Source organism: Ovis canadensis, chromosome 25 (assembly GCF_042477335.2).
Source record: "Ovis canadensis isolate MfBH-ARS-UI-01 breed Bighorn chromosome 25, ARS-UI_OviCan_v2, whole genome shotgun sequence".
In the NCBI taxonomy this organism is placed as follows: Eukaryota; Metazoa; Chordata; class Mammalia; order Artiodactyla; family Bovidae; genus Ovis; species Ovis canadensis.
The window spans coordinates 33,015,241-33,035,195 of NC_091269.1; the positions used below are offsets into that span (position 1 = coordinate 33,015,241).

The following is a 19,955-nucleotide window of genomic DNA, read 5'->3' on the forward strand; positions in this document are numbered from 1 at the left end:
CCCTGGGATTTCTTTGGAAGGAATGGTGCTAAAGCTGAAACTCCAGTACTTTGGCCACCTCATGCGAAGAGTTGACTCATTGGAAAAGACTCTGATGCTGGGACGGATTAGGGGCAGAAGGAGAAGGGGACGACCCAGGATGAGATGGCTGGATGGCATCACTGACTCGATGGACGTGAGTCTGAGTGAACTCCGGGAGTTGGTGATGGACAGGGAGGCCTGGCGTGCTGCGATTCATGGGGTCGCAAAGAGTCGGACATGACTGAGCGACTAAACTGAACTGAACTGAAACCACAGTTATTAAGGAGATAGATCTCAAGGTCTTTCTCAGAGTGCATGAAGTCAGAACTATTTTCATAATGATACTATCATATTTTCAGCTTTTTTTCCACTCTGTTCACATTTATGCTATTGGTACAAAAGAGATGGTGAGTAAAACAGGAAGAGCCTTAGTACAAATCAAGGTATTGGTACCCAGCTTCTTATCTTATATGCTTCATCACCACTCATTCACAGGAAAAACAAACAAAGAAAAAATTTTTAAATGCTTCATCTGAATTGCAACAATTGAGGCAGGAAAAGTAATTACTCAACTGTTTTAGTAGCCAGCTAAAGTAGCCAAATTTTCCACGTAACCCTGCATGTATTTGAAAGAATGTCTGATAGGCAGACTATGGTTACTCAGACCTATATGTTGGGCATAGATTTTCTTGAAAACAAGCAAGGAAAATAACTGACAATAATGGTTACCAATGATAAAATTAGAATTTTCCAGTAAAAATTAGAATTTTTTGAAACTAGTATCTAACACCATGATTTGACAGTTTCCCAAAACATAAATATTTTCTGATGAGCCTGTTAGGTACTTAGAATAGGCAACAGGAGTCCAGAATGGCGGTGGCTAAAAGACAAGGAAGAGAAAAGCCCGTGAAAATTGAACAAAGGAAGGTCTGAGGACCGGAGTGAGGACCTCAGGTAGACCAAACAACACTCCTGGCTAGCCCAATTTACACAGGGCAGGCCCAGGGGGAGAAAAAACATATAAAAAGAGGAGCCAAAGGGCAGGGGTTTCTCTCTCTCTCCTGCATGCTGGGGAACTCTTCTCTTCGCATCTTTGGGTCAACATGCCCTCACACCTCAAGGATGGATTTTCCTGATATTATCTAAATAAAATAGAGCTGTAACACAGAGCTGTAACACCGATTTGCCTAAGAACTATAACACAGCCCATTTGAGACCTGAGAGCTATATAACACGGTCTGTCTAAGACCCGAGAGCTGTGACACATCGAGGGCTTTAATGTCCGTCACTCCAAATCTTTGTTGTGACGAGACAGAACCGAGGAGCATACACTCGCCTGACAAGCCTATTGGTGATACTAACAGAAGTGATATTTTTAGCTGTTGTTTAAGAAAATGTGTCAACATTTTAAAGTTCCTGCCTAACTCAGAGAACCAATATTTTTCACATATCCAATTCACAATGTGGCAAAATCAGACTTGAATGCTGACCTAGTCAAAGTTACAGACCTGAATAAATTGATTTAATATTACACAGCATGAAAAGTATACTGATGTGGTTTCAGTTTCCATATTGCAATTAACCCTTGAAAACTATGATATATCAAGTTTCTGAAGGAGCAAAGAAAAGTATCTACAGTGACGTGAGGAGAGTATTATAACCCTCTCCCTTTTCCAGTTACACCTTTGTGTGAGATTTTCTTGACACATTTCAATCAAAAAACAAAAACAACATATTACCACAGATTTGAGTACTGAACAGATCAGAGAATCCAGATTCCTCCCATGAAACTAGATGTTACAGAGATTTCCAAAAATGTAAAACAATGCCATTCTTCTCATTAAACTTTGTTTTGTTTTGGAAAACAGAATTGGTTTTTGTAATAAGTATGTTATTAATGCCCTTCCCAGGTAAAGAATCTGCCTTTCCCAGGTAAAGAACCTGACTTTTCCCAGGTAAAGAATTCCCAGTGGGTAAAGAATCCATTTACAATGCAAGAGACACAGGAGATGCGGGTTCAGTCCCCGGGTAGGAAAGATCCCCTGGAAGAGGGCATGGCAACCCAGTCCATGGGTTGCCTGGAGAATTCCATGGACAAGGGAACCTGGCAAGCCATAGTCTAAAAGGTCACAAAGAGTCAGACACGACTGAAGCGACTGAATATAACATAGCACATGTTATTTATGCTGGATTTGTTATTATTATATCTAAATGAATTACTAAACAAATACTTTAAAATTTCTCAACTGTTAATACAGTAACAAAGTAAGTCTAAAGAAGAATAATCCACATAATTAAAGGTTCCTTGGGTTTGAGTAGTCTCTGGCAGCTGGTGATGGACAGGGAGGCCTAGTGTGCTGTGGTTCATGGGATTGCAAAGAGTCAGACACAACTGAGCAACTGAACTGAACTGAACTGAACTGGGGTTCTAAATAAAAGAGTGTAAAGAGTCCAAAGAATAGTAAATTTGGAACCACTGCCTTAAAGCCTTCCTTGGGGAGTGAGGGATAAATTGGGAAATCAATACTGACATATATACACTTCTATATATAAAATAGGTAACTTATAAGGATCTCCTGTATAGCACAGGGAACACTGCTCGGTATTCTGTAATGGCCTATATGAGAACAGAATCTAAAAAAGAGTGGATATATGTATATGTATAACTGATTCACTTTGCTATATATCTGAAACTAACACAACATTATAAATCAACTATACTCTAATGAAAAGAATAAATACATAAAGATAAAGCCTTTCTTGGTCTCAAATCATTTCTGATTAGACTGTGACCAGTGAAAATATTTTGAGCATCAACCTCCAGTATAGCATAATAATTTTTTAAATGAAATATCTATACTACCAACAATTCAAAGCATAATCATTAGTAAAATATACTTGCTATCTTTTACTTATATAGGTGAAACTAAACACAAACATAGGTGGCAAGAATACACAGAAGAACTATATAAAAAAGATCTTCATGACCCAGATAACCACGATGGTATGATCACTCACCTAGAGCCAGACATCCTGGAAGGTGAAGTCAAGTGGGCCTTAGGAAGCATCACTACGAACAAAGCTAGGGGAGGTGATGGAATTCCAGTTGAGCTATTTCAGATCCTAAAAGATGATGCTATTAAAATCCTGCATTCAATATGCCAGCAAATTCGGAAAACTCAGCAGTGGCCACAGGACTGGAAAAGGTCAGTTTTCATTCCAAACCCAAAGAAAGGCAATGCCAAAGAATGGTGAAACTATTGCTCAATTGTACTCATCTCACACGCTAGCAAAATAATGCTCAAAATTCTCCAAGCAAGGTATCAACAGTCCATGAACCATGAACTTCTAGATGTTCAAGCTGGATTTTAAAAAGGCAGAGGAACCAGAGATCAAAATGCCAACATTTGTTGGATCATCAAAAAAGCAAGAAGAGTTCTAGAAAAACACCTACCTCTGCTTTATTGACTATGCCAAAGTTTTTGACTGTGTGGATCACTAAAAACTGTGGAAAATTCTTCAAGAGATGGGAATACCAGACCATCTTACCTGCCTCCTGAGAAATCTGTCTGCAGGTCAAGAAACCACAGTTAGAACCAGACATGAAACAACACACTCGTTCCAAATTGGGAAAGGAGTACGTCAAGGCTGTATATTGTCACCCTGCTTATTTAACTTCTATGCAGAGTACATCATGCAGGCTGGATGATGCACAAGCTGGAATCAAGACTGCCAGGAGAAATATCAATAACTTCAGATATGCAGATTACACCACCCTTACAGCAGAAAGCAAAGAAGAACTAAAGAGCCTCTTGATCAAAGTGAAAGAGCAACGTGGAAAAGTAGGCTCAAAACTCAACATTCAGAAAACTAAGATTATGGCATCTGGTCCCATCACTTCATGGCAAATAGATGGGGAAACAATGGAAACAATGAGAGACTTTATTTGGGGGGGCTCCAAAATCACTGCAGATGGTGACTGCAGCCGTGAAATTAAAAGACGCTTGCTCCTTGGAAGAAAAGTTATGACCATCCTCGACAGCATATTACAAAGCAGAGACATTACTTTGCCAACAAAGGTCCATCTAGTCAAAGCTATGGTTTTTCCAGTAGTCACAGATGGATGTGAGAGTTGGACCATAAAGCAAGCTGAGTGCCAAAGAATTGATGCTTTTGAACTGTGGTGTTGGAGAAGACTCTTGAGAGTCCCTTAGACTGCAAGGAGATCCAACCAGTCAATCGTAAAGGAAATCAGTCCTGAATATTCACTGGAAGGACTGATGCTGAAGCTGAAGCTCCAATACTTTGGCCACCTGATGTGAAGAACTGACTCCTTGGAGAAGACTCTGATGCTGGGAAAGATTGAAGGCAGGAGGAGAAGGGGATGAAAGAGGATGAGATGGTTGGATGGCATCACCAACTCTATGGACATGAGTGTGAGCAAGCTCTAGGAGTTGGTGATGGACAGGGAAGCCTGGTGTGCTGCAGTCCATGGGGTTGCAAAGAGTTGGACACAACTGAGTGACTAAACTGAAACATATTTACATGTTCTTATATTTCTTTTCCATACCTTATGTTTATTGCACATATCTCTGGGTAGACCATAACCTCAGAGGCCTTTTTTCCTTCATCTCCTCCCCCAGACATCAAGTTCGTTATCACACCCACTGCCTAAATTATCAACCTCCCACTCTGTGGACTGCCACTGCCTCAGTTCATCTCCTCCAGATCTTTTCTGTTCTGAACAAATGGCCTCCTCATTGCTGTCTCAGCCTCCAGTACTTTGTCCACCAATCTGTCTTCTAATTATCATACAGTTCTCATCACATCACTCTTCTGCATTAAGACCCTTCATCATCAGGTCTCTGCTGCAAATCAAGCTTTTTTTTAATTTATTTTTTATATTTTTATTTTAGATTTTATATTTTAGCATTGGAATATTCTCCAGGGGATCTTCCAGACCCAGGGATTGAACCAATGTCTCCTGCACTGCAGGCAGATTCTTTTACTGTTTAAGCCACCAGGGAAGCCTGTGTTAGTTTCTGCTGTACAGCAAAGTGAATCAGCTATACATATACATATATCCCCTCTTTTTTGGATTTCCTTCCCATTTTAGGTCACCACAAAGCAATGAGTAGAGTTTCCCCTGCTATAAAGTAGGTTCCCATTTGTTATCTGTTTTATTCATAGTAATGTATGTCTCTCAATCCCAGTCTCCCAATTCACCCCACACCTCCTTTCCGCCTTGGTATCTCTATGCTTGTGCGTCATGTCTGTCTCTTTATTTCTATCATTTGAAGAGATGTGGATAGACCTCGATACTGTCATACAGGCTAAAGTCAGAAAGGGAAATACAAATACCGTATATTATTGGATCTATATGGAATCTGAAAAAATTGGTATAGATGATCTTATTTATAAAGCAAACAAAGCTTTGACATATTTGCAATTCCACTCAGGATCTGTGTGTTTCTTAAACAAATATCCCGAAAAAGACCCCTATTATCCACTATATCTCATGCCCCTGAGCATTTGAGCTCCTGGAATGTCCTCCCACCATCCTCACTCCTCCAACTTGTGCCCACCTGATCACATCCCACCCGCCCTTGAAGACTTAGCTCAAGCACCAATTCCTGCATGAAGCCTTCTTCCATGCCCCCACCCCCCAACATACTATACCTACACTGAACGTTGCTTTCATTTTATTACTGCACTTAATTTTGCTATGTTACGAGTTACATATTTACAAGTCTCATCCCCCAACTAGACAATGAGCCAAGCCACTACCTGAGGGCAGGCTGTGTCTTATTCATTTGGGCCTCCTGGTTCCAGGTCTGAGCCTGGCACAGAGTGTTAAAGTTCTTCTTCTTTTTCCCATCAACTTCATTTGGATTCCCAATTTTAAGTTACATTGGCTAATTTCAACCATTTCTGTCTATTCTTACTCCGGCTGTCACTCTTTCTTGCATTTTTCTCTTCCTCTCTTTGTCTCCTTTTCACTATTCATATAACAAACACACACAAACTACATACATGCATGCTTGTGTCTGAATACACATATATTTTAAAGTATCTTATGTCTGCTTTCCAACTAAATTGTGCTGATTTTTTTAAGTTAGGCCAGAAAATACATCTTAGCTTAAAAAATATTAAAGATTCTTTTATTTCACAATAATTCATGTAACAGGATAGAATCATTATAAATATAGAATTAGAATTATATGGTTTGAATAAAGGATTTACAACTTGTATGCATTATGGGGTGATGGTCTGAGCAAATCTTACTAAACAGCCTCATTTTCTCATTTTTCTTAAATTTTTTTTTTAAATTGTATTTATTTATTTAGTTGTGCTGAGTCTTAGTTGTAGCACTTGGGATCTAGATTTTTGACCAGGGATCAAACCTCATCTCCGTGCATTGGGAGCATGGAGTTGTAGCCACTGCACCACCAGGGAAGTCCCCTTCAGTTTTCTTAGTCCTTATCTACAACTAAAAAACACCCAGACCAATTAAACTGATAAGAGATATGTATATCAGAAGACTATATAACTGAATGGAATTTTCATTTATTTTAGGAGGACAAGCAACAAAATATTGGAAATTGTGCACACATTTTGAAAATTGTTTATGAATTATTTTAAACTATCCTTTCATTATACACATATCTTTGTATATACCTAACTTAACGGACATCTATCGAGCCCCTGTATTTTCTATGAAAATTTCTCCCTGCAGTATTATCTTTACAGAAAGGAAATGGTTTAGTACTAGTTCATTTTAATACAGCAGTCTTCAAAAGTGATGAGGGGCAAGTTACAGAATCCAGATTCTACGTGTGAAATAGGGGTCAGGGGTAGCACCTAGGACTTTCTCGGTTTGGCCACTAGAAGTCTGATATCCTGGAAAACCCTTCATCCTGGGCAAACTAGAACAGCTAGTCACCGTGTGTAAGGACTTGTCTCTTGGGAGACAAGTCTCTTGTCTCATTTGGGAGATTGCCCCCTCTCCATGTTCTGGAACAAGCATTTGAGCACCTCTTAAAATAGCTGAGCCAGAGGATTTATCCTCTTGATCAAAGGTTAAGGTAGGCAATTGCATATAGTATTCCAGAAATATCTACTTTTAGAAATGAATTTGTGAGAATGGAACTTCAGATGCTAAATAAGATAAGTTTAGATCATCCAAATGCAATTACTGGTTATACTTCTAGCCTAAAACATCCGCATGGAAAAAGTTTAAAAGTTTAAGCAACTGGCTAGCTTTCTGATTGTCATGGTTTTATACAGGCATATGGGTTTGACACTGGCTTGATTAAAGCACAAACTTTATATGCTCAACATGAGTACTCTGAACATAACATTAGCTGGTCAAAAGCATAGGTTTGGGATCAAGCAGGTATGGATTCAAATCTCAACTCTAACACTTACTGGCTGTGTGACTTTCAGTTTCCTTATCTTTAAAACAATCTCATCGGTTAGTTGCAAAGATTAAGAGACATTCAAAAAATGTAAAATATTTTAGTATCTGTGCTTGGACTATAATAAAATATCCTGAAATAGACATTATACTGATATATTTTTTCAGTTTTCACCTGAGTATTACGGAATTACATAGCTATATAGCCTCAGACTAATTAGAAAATCAGAGTTCCTTATTATAACTGAACATCCACGAGAGACAAAAGGAAATCTTTAGGCATAACCATCACAAACAAACCAAAAAAGGCTTCTAAAAGTCTAACTGCTAAAGTGAATATCCAGAAAATGACCTTTACACAATTTGCCATCACTAGAGGAGAATGAGATTGTCTATGAATGTGGGCTATGCCCTCCTCAAGCTCAATGGACTATGAAGATATGACCAAGAAAATGAAGGAAGAGAAAATTGAATTTTTCCAAAATCGAGAAGATATTATTAAGAAAACAGTAACCAGGTAGCCAAGTATCAGTATAATATGAAGAAAAGAGACTGCAAGAAATTGATTTTTTCAGTTGTGCTTTTCAGAAAAGCAAAGAAAATTAATTGGGAACAAGCTTGAGCAATTCATTAATGGAATATTGTGGTCCCTGCTCCCACTCCCCCCCATCTCCCACTATACTTTGTTTTTTCTAATTTTTTTTTATATGGACCATTTTTAAAGTCTGTAATGAATTTCTTACAGTATTGCTTCTGTTTTATGTTTTCTGGCTGCATGGCCTGTGGGATCTTAGCTCCCTGACCATGGATGGAACCTGCATCCCCCGCACTGGAAGCACAGAGTGCCTCCAGGGAAGTCCCTGATTTTACTGATTTTAGGAAAGTTTTTGAGAAAACAGGAGCCTGAATTCCTGGGTTTGTGTGACATAGAGCCACTTGAAAACCAAGCAAGCTGTCATTTTATTCCAGCTACAAACAAAAACAAGATAATCTTCTATTTTCAAAATGGTATTTTTTTAAAACGATAAAACAGAATTATGCCAACTAATATACGTCAATATTATTTTTGATGTTTTACATTATAAACATACTACATAACTTCCATTTCTTCATATTATTTCATCTGTTATACAAATATTTCTGATTCAATAGAGCTTCTTCAGTTGCAAAAATCTACTGCTGTGGTCTTAAACTAAGAGGTCTTAGAAAGGTCTTTCCTTAGAAAGGAATATAAGGAGAAGGGAACAAGTATGCATTAAACACCTTTGTGCCTCTCTACACACCTTATTTCATGAATAGTCACAATATTTCTGAGAAGTCTTATTAGTCTCACTTCTTAAGAAATACAAACGGAACGGCTCAGAGAGGTTATATAATTTTCCAAGGTCACAAAACTGATAACGATGGTTATGCTAACCAATACTCATTTCATTAACTCATAGTTCAGTTCAGTTCAGTCACTCAGTCATGTCCGACTCTTTGTGACCCCATGAATCACAGCACGCCAAGCTTCCCTGTCCTTAACCAACTCCCAGAGCTCACCCAAACTCATGTGCATCGAGTTGGTAATGCCATCCAGCCATCTCACCCTCTGTCGTCCCCTTCTCCTCCTGCCCCCAATGCCTCCCAGCATCAGGGTCTTTTCCAATGAGTCAACTCTTTGCATGAGGTGGCCAAAATATTGGAGTTTCAGCCTCAGCATCAGTCCTTCCATGAACACCCAGGACTGGTCTCCTTTAGGATGAACTGGCTGGATCTCCTTGCAGTCCAAGGGACTCTCAAGAGTCTTCTCCAACACCACAGTTCAAAAGCATCAATTCTTTGGCATTCAGCTTTCTTCATAGTCCAACTCTCACATCCATACATGACAGTGGAAAAACCATAGCCTTGACTAGATGGACCTTTGTTGGCAAAGTAATGTCTCTGCTTTTGAATATGCTATCTAGGTTGGTCATAACTTTCCTTCCAAGGAGTAAGCGTCTGTTAATTTCATGGCTGCAATCACCATCAGCTGTGATTTTAGAGCCCCCCAAAATAAAGTCTGACACTGTTTCCACTGTTTCCCCATCTATTTCCCATGAAGTGATGGGACCAGATGCTATGATCTTCATTTTCTGAATGTTGAGCTTTAAGCCAACTTTTTCACTCTCCTCCTTCACTTTCATCAAGAGGCTTTTGAGTTCCTCTTCACTTTCTGCTGTAAGGGTGGTGTCATCTGCAAATCTGAGGTTATTGATATTTTTCCCGGCAATCTTGGTTCCAGCTTGTGCTTCTTCCAGCCCAGCGTTTCTCATGACATACTCTGCATAGAAGTTAAATAAGCAGGGTGACAATATACAGCCTTGACATACTCCTTTTCCTATTTGGAACCAGTCTGTTGTTCCATGTCCAGTTTTAACTGTTGCTTCCTGACCTGCATACAGGTTTCTCAAGAAGCAGGTCAGGTGGTCGGGTATTCTCATCTCTTTCAGAAGTTTCCACAGTTTATTGTGATCCACACAGTCAAAGGGGCATAGTCAATAAAGCAGAAATAGATGTTTTTCTGGAACTCTCTTGCTTTTTCCATGATCCAGCGGATGTTGGCAATTTAATCTCTGGTTCCTCTGCCTTTTCTAAAACCATGAACATCTGGAAGTTCATGGTTCACGTATTGCTGAAGCCTGGCTTGGAGAATTTTGAGCATTACTTTACTAGTGTGTGAGATGAGTGCAATTGTGCGGTAGTTTGAGCATTCTCAAATGAATGAAGCAGGGCAAAGGCTAAGAGAGTTTTGCCAAGAGAATGCACTGGTCATAGCAAACACCCTCTTCCAACAACACAAGAGAAGACTCTACACATGGACATCACCAGATGGTCAACACCGAAATCAGACTGATTATATTCTTTGCAGCCGAAGATGGAGAAGCTCTATACAGTCAACAAAAACAAGACCTTCTGACTGTGGCTGACTGTGGCTCAGATCATGAACTCCTTATTGCCAAATTCAGACTTAAACTGAAGAAAACAGGGAAAACCACTAGACCATTCAGGTATGACCTAAATCAAATCCCTTATGATTATACAATGGAAGTGAGAAATAGATTTAAGGGACTAGATCTGATAGAGTACCTGATGAACTATGGATGGAGGTTCACGACATTGTACAGGAGACAGGAATCAAGACCATCCCCATGGAAAAGAAATGCAAAGCAGCAAAATGGCTGTCTGAGGAGGCCTTACAAATAGCTGTGAAAAGAAGAGAAGCAAAAAGCAAAGGAGAAAAGGAAAGATATTCCCATTTGAATGCAGAGTTCCAAAGAATAGCAAGGAGAGATAAGAAAGCCTTTCTCAGCAATCAGTGCAAGGATATAGAGGAAAACAACAGAATGGGGAAGACTGGAGATCTCTTCAAGAAAATTAGAGATATCAAGGGAACATTTCATGCAAAGATGGGCTCGATAAAGGACAGAAATGGTATGGACCTAACAGAAGCAGAAGATATTAAGAAGAGGTGGCAAGAATACACAGAAGAACTGTACAAAAAACATCTTCACGGCTCAGATAATCATGATGGTGTGATCACTCACCTAGAGCCAGACATCCTGGAAGGTGAAGTCAAGTGGGCTTTAGAAAGCATCACTACGAACAAAGCTAGTGGAGGTGATGGAATTCCAGTTGAGCTATTTCAAATCCGGAAAGATGATGCTGTGAAAGTGCTGCACTCAATATGCCAGCAAATTTGGAAAACTCATTATTAGGGAAATTTAAAAAATAGTCTTGTTTAGGTTTCAGAGACAAAGCAGAGCAGGCCTCTGGCCTTGCTTCTAAGCTGCCTGGATACTGTCCTACCTGGGAGTGACTATGAGTGACTGCCTACTGTGACTGCAAGACTCGCAGACCATAGATAAGATGGGGGAGAAATCTTGTGCTTGTTGAGCCCCTGGAGGGGGCCTGGCCACCAAGCCCCAGGCTTACCTACATTCCAAGTTTTACACAACAAAAGAAACAGCATTAACTGGAAACCAGAGCTGCAATTTGGTGAGAGACTGAGGATGATATCAGTTTGCTACCGTCCTGGGATTATAAACAGGAACCCCAAACTGCAATCTTTGAAGTCTCACCCATGGAGCGGATGCGCTGCCTGGGACCCCTTCCCAATGGGACTCCAGATGTGCGGTGACACGGGACTCCTCAGCGCTGATTAACTCTCAATGTTGGTCAAAACTTAATTTGGTGATGTATCCTCTGCTCTATTTCTCTTTTAATGTCAGTATATTGAAAGTAAACTAGATAATTCTAATAAATATTTGTATTACTTATATACGAGTGGCTTATTTGTCAACAAATCCCTTGAACCTGAGACGAAAGTGAAAACTTTTGGCAAAATACTCATCCATCCACAAAACCTTCTAAGGTAGATACCATTGATATGTTCCATTCAAAAAATGAGAAAACAATACGTAGCTTGTGTGTAGTCCATGTGGCTAGCAAGTGAGTAAGATAAGATTAACCCACATGGTCCAACTCCAGAGCCTACTTGTTAGTCCTTGCTCCTGTGTATGCCATACTGCCTTTCTCAAGAGACCGTCTAGTTCATTCCAGGTGAAGGAGAATGCTTAGAATACTGCACAGATTGGGTGCTCAATACATGTTATTGTTAGACTGAATCTTTCTTGTTTTTTTTAAAGGAATTCATAATACCCAGTCTCAACTTATAAGTTTAGACTATGTTATAATTTCCTGTCACTTCCTTTTCAACTGGATACTCTGATTTCAATGGGAACAGATGAAAGTGTCATTGTTCATTAAATTCCCATTTCTTTATCCCATGAATATTCTATGAGCCCTATACTCTGAGCTTACTGACAAAATAAAACCACAAAGAAGTCAACCATGATTAGAACTGTTAATAATCTGCCAGCAAAGAGGTCCAATTATTACTACAGTGAGTGACTTTTTAATGACTGAAATTACAACTTGAAAAAATTTTAATTATTTAAAATGATTGGAAATTACAAAATAATTATCGAAATGAAAAATTCAACTGATTTTTTGCCGTTGAAATCCAACTCATCACTCTTATATATCTTATTTTTATTTTGCCTGATTTCACCTAGTCCTTACAAGACCTGTGTGATGCACGTTTCTTAGTTTGCCCTCACAGATGAGGAGACAGTCACTATTAGAGATCAAGAGCTTTGCACAAACTCATAGAACCTGTATCTCCTGAGCTTATAATTTTCTCCTAGCCACAGAGATTCAGAATCTGTTGCCAAATCAGAGTCATATACAATCTTTAGACATAGCTTGCTTTGCTCTTTTTTTAATCAGACTTGTGACTATTTTTATGTTTTGGCCATGCTGCATGTAGGATCTTAGTTCCCCGAACAGGGACTGAACTCTGTCCTTCTGCAATGGAAGCGCAGAGTCTTAACCCCTGGAGTGCCAGAGAAGTCCCCAGAGACCTGTTTTCTGCCCCAGGTTCCATTACGTCAAGGAGAGGCCAGGATTCCAAAGGGAAAGACACTGCAAAAAACACTGTGACAAATATATAGATAATAACATCTTCGATCATTCCCTGAAGAAAACTACAATCACGTATTTAGATATCATACACTAGAGAAAGTGGGATGCCTTTGAGCAGGGTGCTGCTGCTGCTGCTGCTAAGTCACTTCAGTCGTGTCCGACTCTGCGTGACCCCAGAGATGGCAGCCCACCAGGCTCCCCCGTCCCTGGGATTCTCCAGGCAAGAACACTGGAGTGGGTTGCCATTGCCTTCTCTAATGCATCAAAGTGAAAAGTGAAAGTGAAGTCGCTCAGTCGTGTCCGACCCTCAGTGACCCTATGGGCTGCAGCCTTCCTGGCTCCTCCGTCCATGGGATTTTCCAGGCAGGAATACTGGAGTGGGCTGCCAGTGCCTTCTCTGTTGAGCAGGGTAGGACACAAGAAACGAACTGGCACTGTTAGCTAGGGGCCTGAGGCACTTACACAGCCTCCCCTTAGAGTGGGATCTCATGGGAGCCAGGGAATTATGGGATCATGGCCCTGGTCTTGCTCACAGCATGTCCACTGAGTCCATGGGCACATCATACAGTTACTTACCCAGTTCCTAATATTTAATTGGAGCACCAAGGCGCTTACAGGTTCAACAGCAGTGTGGGCACTTGAGGGTGCTCAGTCATGTTCGACTCTGCAAGCCTATAAACTGCAGCCCGCCAAGCTCCTCTGTCACTGGAATTCTCCAGGCAAGAATACTGGGCTAGGTTGCCATTTCCTACTCCGGGGGAACTTCCTGACCCAGGGATCCCGAAACTGAGTCTCTCGTGTTTCCTGCATTGGCAGGCGGCCCTTTACCACTGGTGCCACGTGAGAAGCCCATGTGCACGATATTTGGCATAACCTTCTTTCCACATTGCTCCTTGCCCAGGGGAGTAAAAGTCACCATAGTGGAGAGAGCCACGTGGAGGATCTGCAAGTCCACCACCAGCAGCAGCCAGTAGATTAAGTCAAAAGTGAAAGTGAAGTCACTCAGTCGCGTCTGACTCTTTGCGACCCGTGGACTGTAGTTGGCCAGGCTCCTCCGTCCATGGGATATTCCAGGCAAGAATACTGGACTGGGTTGCCATTTCCTTCTCCAGGGGATCTTCCTGACTCAGGGATCAAACCCAGGTCTCCTGCATTACAGGCAGACTCTTTACTGTCTGAGCCACCAGGGAATCCCAGAGTAAATCAAGAAAAGTATCAAATCCTATCTAATGAATAGAAGATCATGGATTCACAGACGAGAGGGAACAGGATTAGCTACTGAAAGGCTACAACACCATTAGCCAAATCAAAATCAGTAGTACTAGTTGATAAAGCCCTTTCCATTGCCACAGAAAATGTGAAATTTAATTATAGGAGTTAGTTAATTTTGTCTCTGTCTTTCTATATACCCTTAGATATGCTTCCAACAATCAAATGCACATAAAATCTTGGACAACCTACAGTCATACTTTTTCTTTTTAAAAATCCATTTTTATCTATGGTAATACAAATACTATGGTATCACCCACTTTAGATCACTTTTTTAAGTCAGTGACAACTTTGGATATGTACTCACAAAGGCTATACCTTAACTCTGAAATCACGTGAGACAGTAAAACCCCACGAAATTTTAAATGCTTAGTCCAAAATTTTGCAGAAAATGCCCAAGTCATACCAATAACATAATGATTTAATTTTCTATGTTAAAAGGGGTTTGTCCTACAAGTAATCAAATGTCCATGCATAAATAGCAATATTTTTATTTTCATGATTTTAGAAAAGAATTCAAGATGACTATTCAATGAATACTTTCAAATTTTACACCAGAGATGATCATATTTGCATTTACAGGTTTAAACTGTAAAAAACACTATAGTGAATAGGTAATATAAAATATCACATATATAACCTGTTCCCAAAGAACTAACAAGTAACCTGCTTATTTAGATTATGATCTGAGTGGAATCTGAGTATGGAGTTGAATTCAAGATAAATTTTAAGAGTTCTAAAAGCATTAAAAACAATTACAAACACGTAAAAGAGGTCAGGACCTGATGTCAGACTGAATGGATTTGACACCAAGTCTCCCAGCTTTGCAGCTTTAGTTAGTAATCTCACTTCATTGAGCTTCACTTTCCCTCTCTGTAAAATGTGTTCATATGAAGACTGAATGAGATCATATAAAGCACAGAGCTTAGCGTACAGTTGTTGGTGTTGTTGTTTGTCAATAAGTCATGTCTGACTCTCTGTGACCCCATGGAGCCTACCAGGTTCCTCTGTTCATGGGATTTCCCAGGCCATTTCCTTTTCCAGGGCATCTTCCTTTTCCCAGGGATCTAACCCTATCTCCTGCTTGGCAGGCAGATTCTTTACCACTGAGGCACCAGGGAAGCATATAAAGCATAGAGCTGAACACACAGTATGAACTCAAATATTAGAGGTTATTATTTCCATCATTTATTATTAGGGAAATATTCCTATGTGAAAAAGAAGAATACTGGTTTTCAACAAAATTAGGTTCTTTCAGGTTGGACTCAAACCAGCCATTTTTCTGGAATTTGTCTCTGAAGTCTTTAAACACCAAAATTCTTAACTATAGTCCCTGTCTGGGTCATGTCCGGCCCAGCTGTGCTCTTTCCTTTGCTGCCACATGTAGTAATGAGATCTTCCCCCTGTTCCAGTCGATTCCCTTGAAGCCTCTCCTCCTATTAATTAGCTGTGTCAGCACTGAAAGGCACGTCTTCCTCCACCCAAATACGCTGTGTTCTAAGAATTTTGGCACCACTTCTGAACCAATGTCATATAGATGGTACTACAGAACTCCTGTCTAGAAAATAGGCTCTTGACATACATTTATCAAATGTGTTGTAACTTTTCTGACAGCAAAGCAAAAACATGTTCATCAGGAATAGCCCATTCTTTACATCAAATGTTTGAGGTTATTTAGCCTTTTATTGGAATTTCATTTGGAAAATGTCATCTTCCTATAGAAGTATAATTTATGTTCCTCTGATTATAACTCAAATTATAACCATTTCATTACTTAAACAAATATTCAATTACATTTTACTAAATAACAAGAGTGGAGAAGGCAATGGCACCCCACTCCAGTACTCTTGCCTGGAAAATCCCATGGATGGAGGAGCCTGGTGGGCTGCAGTCCATGGGGTCACTAAGAGTTGGACACGACTGAGCGACTTCACTTTCACTTTTCACTTTCATGCATTGGAGAAGGAAATGACAACCCACTCCAGTGTTCTTGCCTGGAGAATCCCAGGGGCGGGGGAGCCTGGTGGGCTGCAGTCTATGGGATCGCACAGAGTCGGACATGACTGAAGTGACTTAGCAGCAGCAGCAGATAATAAGAGTGGGCATAACATTTTTACAATCTAAATATAATATTTAAGGAATTCCCTGGTGGTCCAGTGGTTGGGACTGTGCTTTCACTGGTAAGAACCCAGGTTCCATCCCTGGTCAGGCAATTAAGAACCTGCAGGCTGTTGGCGTGGCCAAAAATACGAAATAAATGAATAATAAAATATTGCTATGTGACTAATACACATTTCTATTTGTTCAAACTAATATGAAAAACTAGAACAACTTCTGCCTACACTTTATTTCAACTGATTCCCCTCCAATTTGTATAACACTGGTGTATTGTTTTTTAAAAAATCTAATAGCTGAACATTTGGATTTACAGAGATGGTATATTTGAAAGTGACTATCTGATTTACAAAATACATTTTTAATATTTAGAAGGAAAAATAATTAAGTCTTTCAGACATTCAGAAGAAACTTTGAAAGCTGGTGTTTTTAAAAACTTCCCTGCCAACAGCTCCTAGGAATCATGAGTCTGGTGATGTTTAACACAGAAGACAACAAGTACAATACATCGCAAAAGTATTTCCCCCAAAACTGTCAATGTTCTCAGGCCCCGAGTCCTGTACCCTTTCCTCTCCTATAACCAAGATCATCATTAACCAGTCGGTTTTGTCTGCTCATGCCTTATATTTCACAAAAACAATCATTATTACGATGTACTTTAAAATCTACTTTTTACTTCTGCTATGACCTTGTGATTGAGGCCCTGGTGACAGCTACTGCGGAACAGCAGGATGTTTAGAACACAAATGGTTCAACACAGCCCTGTTCAACCAACCGATATGAAAGGGACCACTTCCTACATCAGTGAGAAGTGGCAGGTGTCAGTGACATCTAAGTTTCACTCTTCCCTCTCTCTTTTCCTTTGTTGTGCTAGAGAGACAAGTGCTAAAATTAAAAAAATAAAAAACCCTTCCCATGCCTTGCAAGAAAACATAATGTGCGTTGTTAAAACACTTATCCCTTGAATACTGTAATTCACTGGGTGGGCATTTCATTAAAGCAACAATTTTTGGCGAAGTGGTGGTTGAAAGTGAATTATTCCTGAGCATTTTCACTCCTTACATTAATGTCATTCATTAAAACGACATTTAACTCTCAAAGCTTAGGAAAGTGTCATAGTGACCAGATTTCTTACCTACAACAATGCCATAGGAAAAAAACAGAAAGTAGATATTGGGGGCCAAACTGCTCAACATCAGGCCTCCTGCCACCAGGAAGCCACTGAAGATTGTCACGGCTCTCGCTCCAAAAGATGAGACACACACGCTGCAGACAGGACCTAAAATCATAAATGAAACCTTCACTTATTTAACAGCAACCTCCTCTCCACAATCCTATTATCCATCCCATGGGAAGTTTAAAATGATTCTTTCCATCATAAAACAACAAAATAACAATAAGCCACTGCATATTCACTATGGGTTGGACACCCTGCTATTTCACATAAACAATCTCACTTCACCGCATTCCTGGGAGCTAGGTGTTTTTGTTATCCTCTTTTTTTTTTTTTGATAAGGAAATTAAACTTGCGGAAGAGTAAGGTCACATAGTTAAGAAATTGGGGTTCTGGAGTCAGACTTTATTAAATTCTCAATGAGGGTAACAGCAGCAGCCACAGAGTAGCAATAAAGAAATTAAAACCCAGACTGTCTGACCCTTTGAGTCCACCAGTTTTGGTGTTTTGGTGTTTTTGTGTTTTTTTTTTTTGGTAGCATGCCATATGGCATGTGAGATCTTGGTTCCCTGACCAGGGATCCAACCTGTGCCCCCTCACTGGGAGCACAGAGTCTTAACCACTGGACCACCAGGAAAGTCCCTTGAGCCCACCATCTTAACCGCGTCACACTCTTCTGAGGATTTTAAGCGCCTATCCAGCACAAGACCAGTCATATAATTGATGACAAAAATAAACTTGATGATTGACTCAGTGCAGTCAATAGCAACCCTATAGAGAGACGAAGTGAGGAGTGAGGTTACTCCCCTCCTAGAGAATATTCTGGCAGGGGTTTGGGGTGGGGGGCGGGTGCAGTGGCAATGCTTCGACCCTACTCACCCAGGCATGAGTTTGTCAGAAGGTATGAGCAGGTTCAAACAACGGACTATGATAAAGCCACGAGAATGAGTGATCTACAGCTACATACAGCAACAGCAATGCAGGAGTAATCTCACAAATGAAGGCGGAGTGGAAGACCCAACGTGAAAACAGTACACGTTGGGTAATGTCAATTATTTTCAGCACTTTTTAAGATTTTTTTTGATGTGGATCATTTTTAAAGTCTTTATTGAATTTGTTACAATATTGTTCTGCTTTACCTTTTTTGTTTTTTTTTTGGCCACAAGACACGTGGCATCTTAGCTCCCCAACCAGGGATCGAATCCACAACTCACTACATTAGAAGGCAAAGTCTTAACCACTGGACCTGCCAGGGAAGTCCCAGTCCTTCTCAGTACAAAAAGAGGCAAAACTAATCTAGTCAGAAGTCGGGACAGCAGTTATCTTTGGTAGGGGTTAGGGAGCTGTATCCAGAAGAGAATGCAGCCCAACTTCTAGGTGCTCTAATGTCCTGTTTCTGGATGTGAATGTGCTCATTACATGAGTGTGTCTGGTTTGTAAAAAAAAAAAAAAAAGAAAGAAAGAAAGAAAATCAGAGAGCTATCCTCTCATGACACGTACACTTTTCTGTACATATCTTAAAAGTTTTTAAGAAAATGCAAACGGAGAGACGGTGTCATCCATCCACAGTCTTGTACGTGGTGGAACCAGGATCTGACAATCCCAGGTCCACGCTTACCAATACCAGGCCCATTCTTATTCAACACGTTATTAACTGGAGACATACATATAGTGTATTATGGCCACAGGGATTAGTTTCTGCAAAAATCCCCCAGTCAACAATGTGCTAAGCACATATTTAAGACTAGGTTATGATCACTGAAATACTGCTGCTGCTGCTAAGTCGCTCCAGTCGTGTCCAACTCTATGCAACCCCAGAGATGGCAGCCCATCAGGCTCCCCCATCCCTGGGATTCTCCAGGTAAGAACACTGGAGTGGGTTGCCATTTCCTTCTCCAATGCATGAAAATGAAAAGTGAAAGAGAAGTCGCTCAGTCATGTACGACCCTCAGGGACCCCATTGACTGCAGCCCACCAGGCTCCTCCGTCCATGGGAGTTTCCAGGCAAGAGTACTGGAGTGGGTTGCCATTGCCTTCTCCACTGAGATACTACCAGCTTTTAAAGCCTACAGACATCCCACATTCCTCCCTGGTCATTTCAGGCCCTCTTCTGTGAACCAGTACAGAGAAGAAAACTGATATATTTACATGACAGAGGAAAATATTATACCCCAGTGTTTTAGGAGGAGAAGCCATTTGAAAGACCATACTTTTTATCTGACAGTTGAGCTATTGAGCTATGTGAATACCCAAAAAGAAACACTTAGATACTTCAAAAATAGAAATGATTTTAAGAGTCAAATTTCATAAATGGATAAAGTCGTGACCCTTTTCTGCTGTTTACCAAAATGTACTGACATTGAGAGTCAGTGTTTACAAATTCAACAGTCACATGGAATTGAAACAGAGATTGTAAATGGCATACTTGAAGTTTCAAGTTTCACCCTCAGAGTA

The 19,955-nt window shown here is 40.2% G+C and overlaps 1 protein-coding gene across 4 annotated transcripts in view; it reads right to left on the reverse strand.

The window, feature by feature from the left end:
- The window catches only part of SLC16A9 (solute carrier family 16 member 9), an 80,836-nt gene that overhangs the window by 11,910 nt on the left and 48,971 nt on the right, over nt 1-19,955 (reverse strand). For 2 of the 4 annotated variants that reach the window (XM_069571706.1, XM_069571707.1), the window contains exon 3: nt 17,463-17,606. The exons of the other annotated variants lie outside the window; for them this stretch is intronic. In XM_069571706.1, the coding sequence (XP_069427807.1) occupies nt 17,463-17,606 (144 nt within the window). The remainder of the gene's footprint in view (nt 1-17,462; nt 17,607-19,955) is intronic. 4 annotated transcript variants of the gene reach the window in all.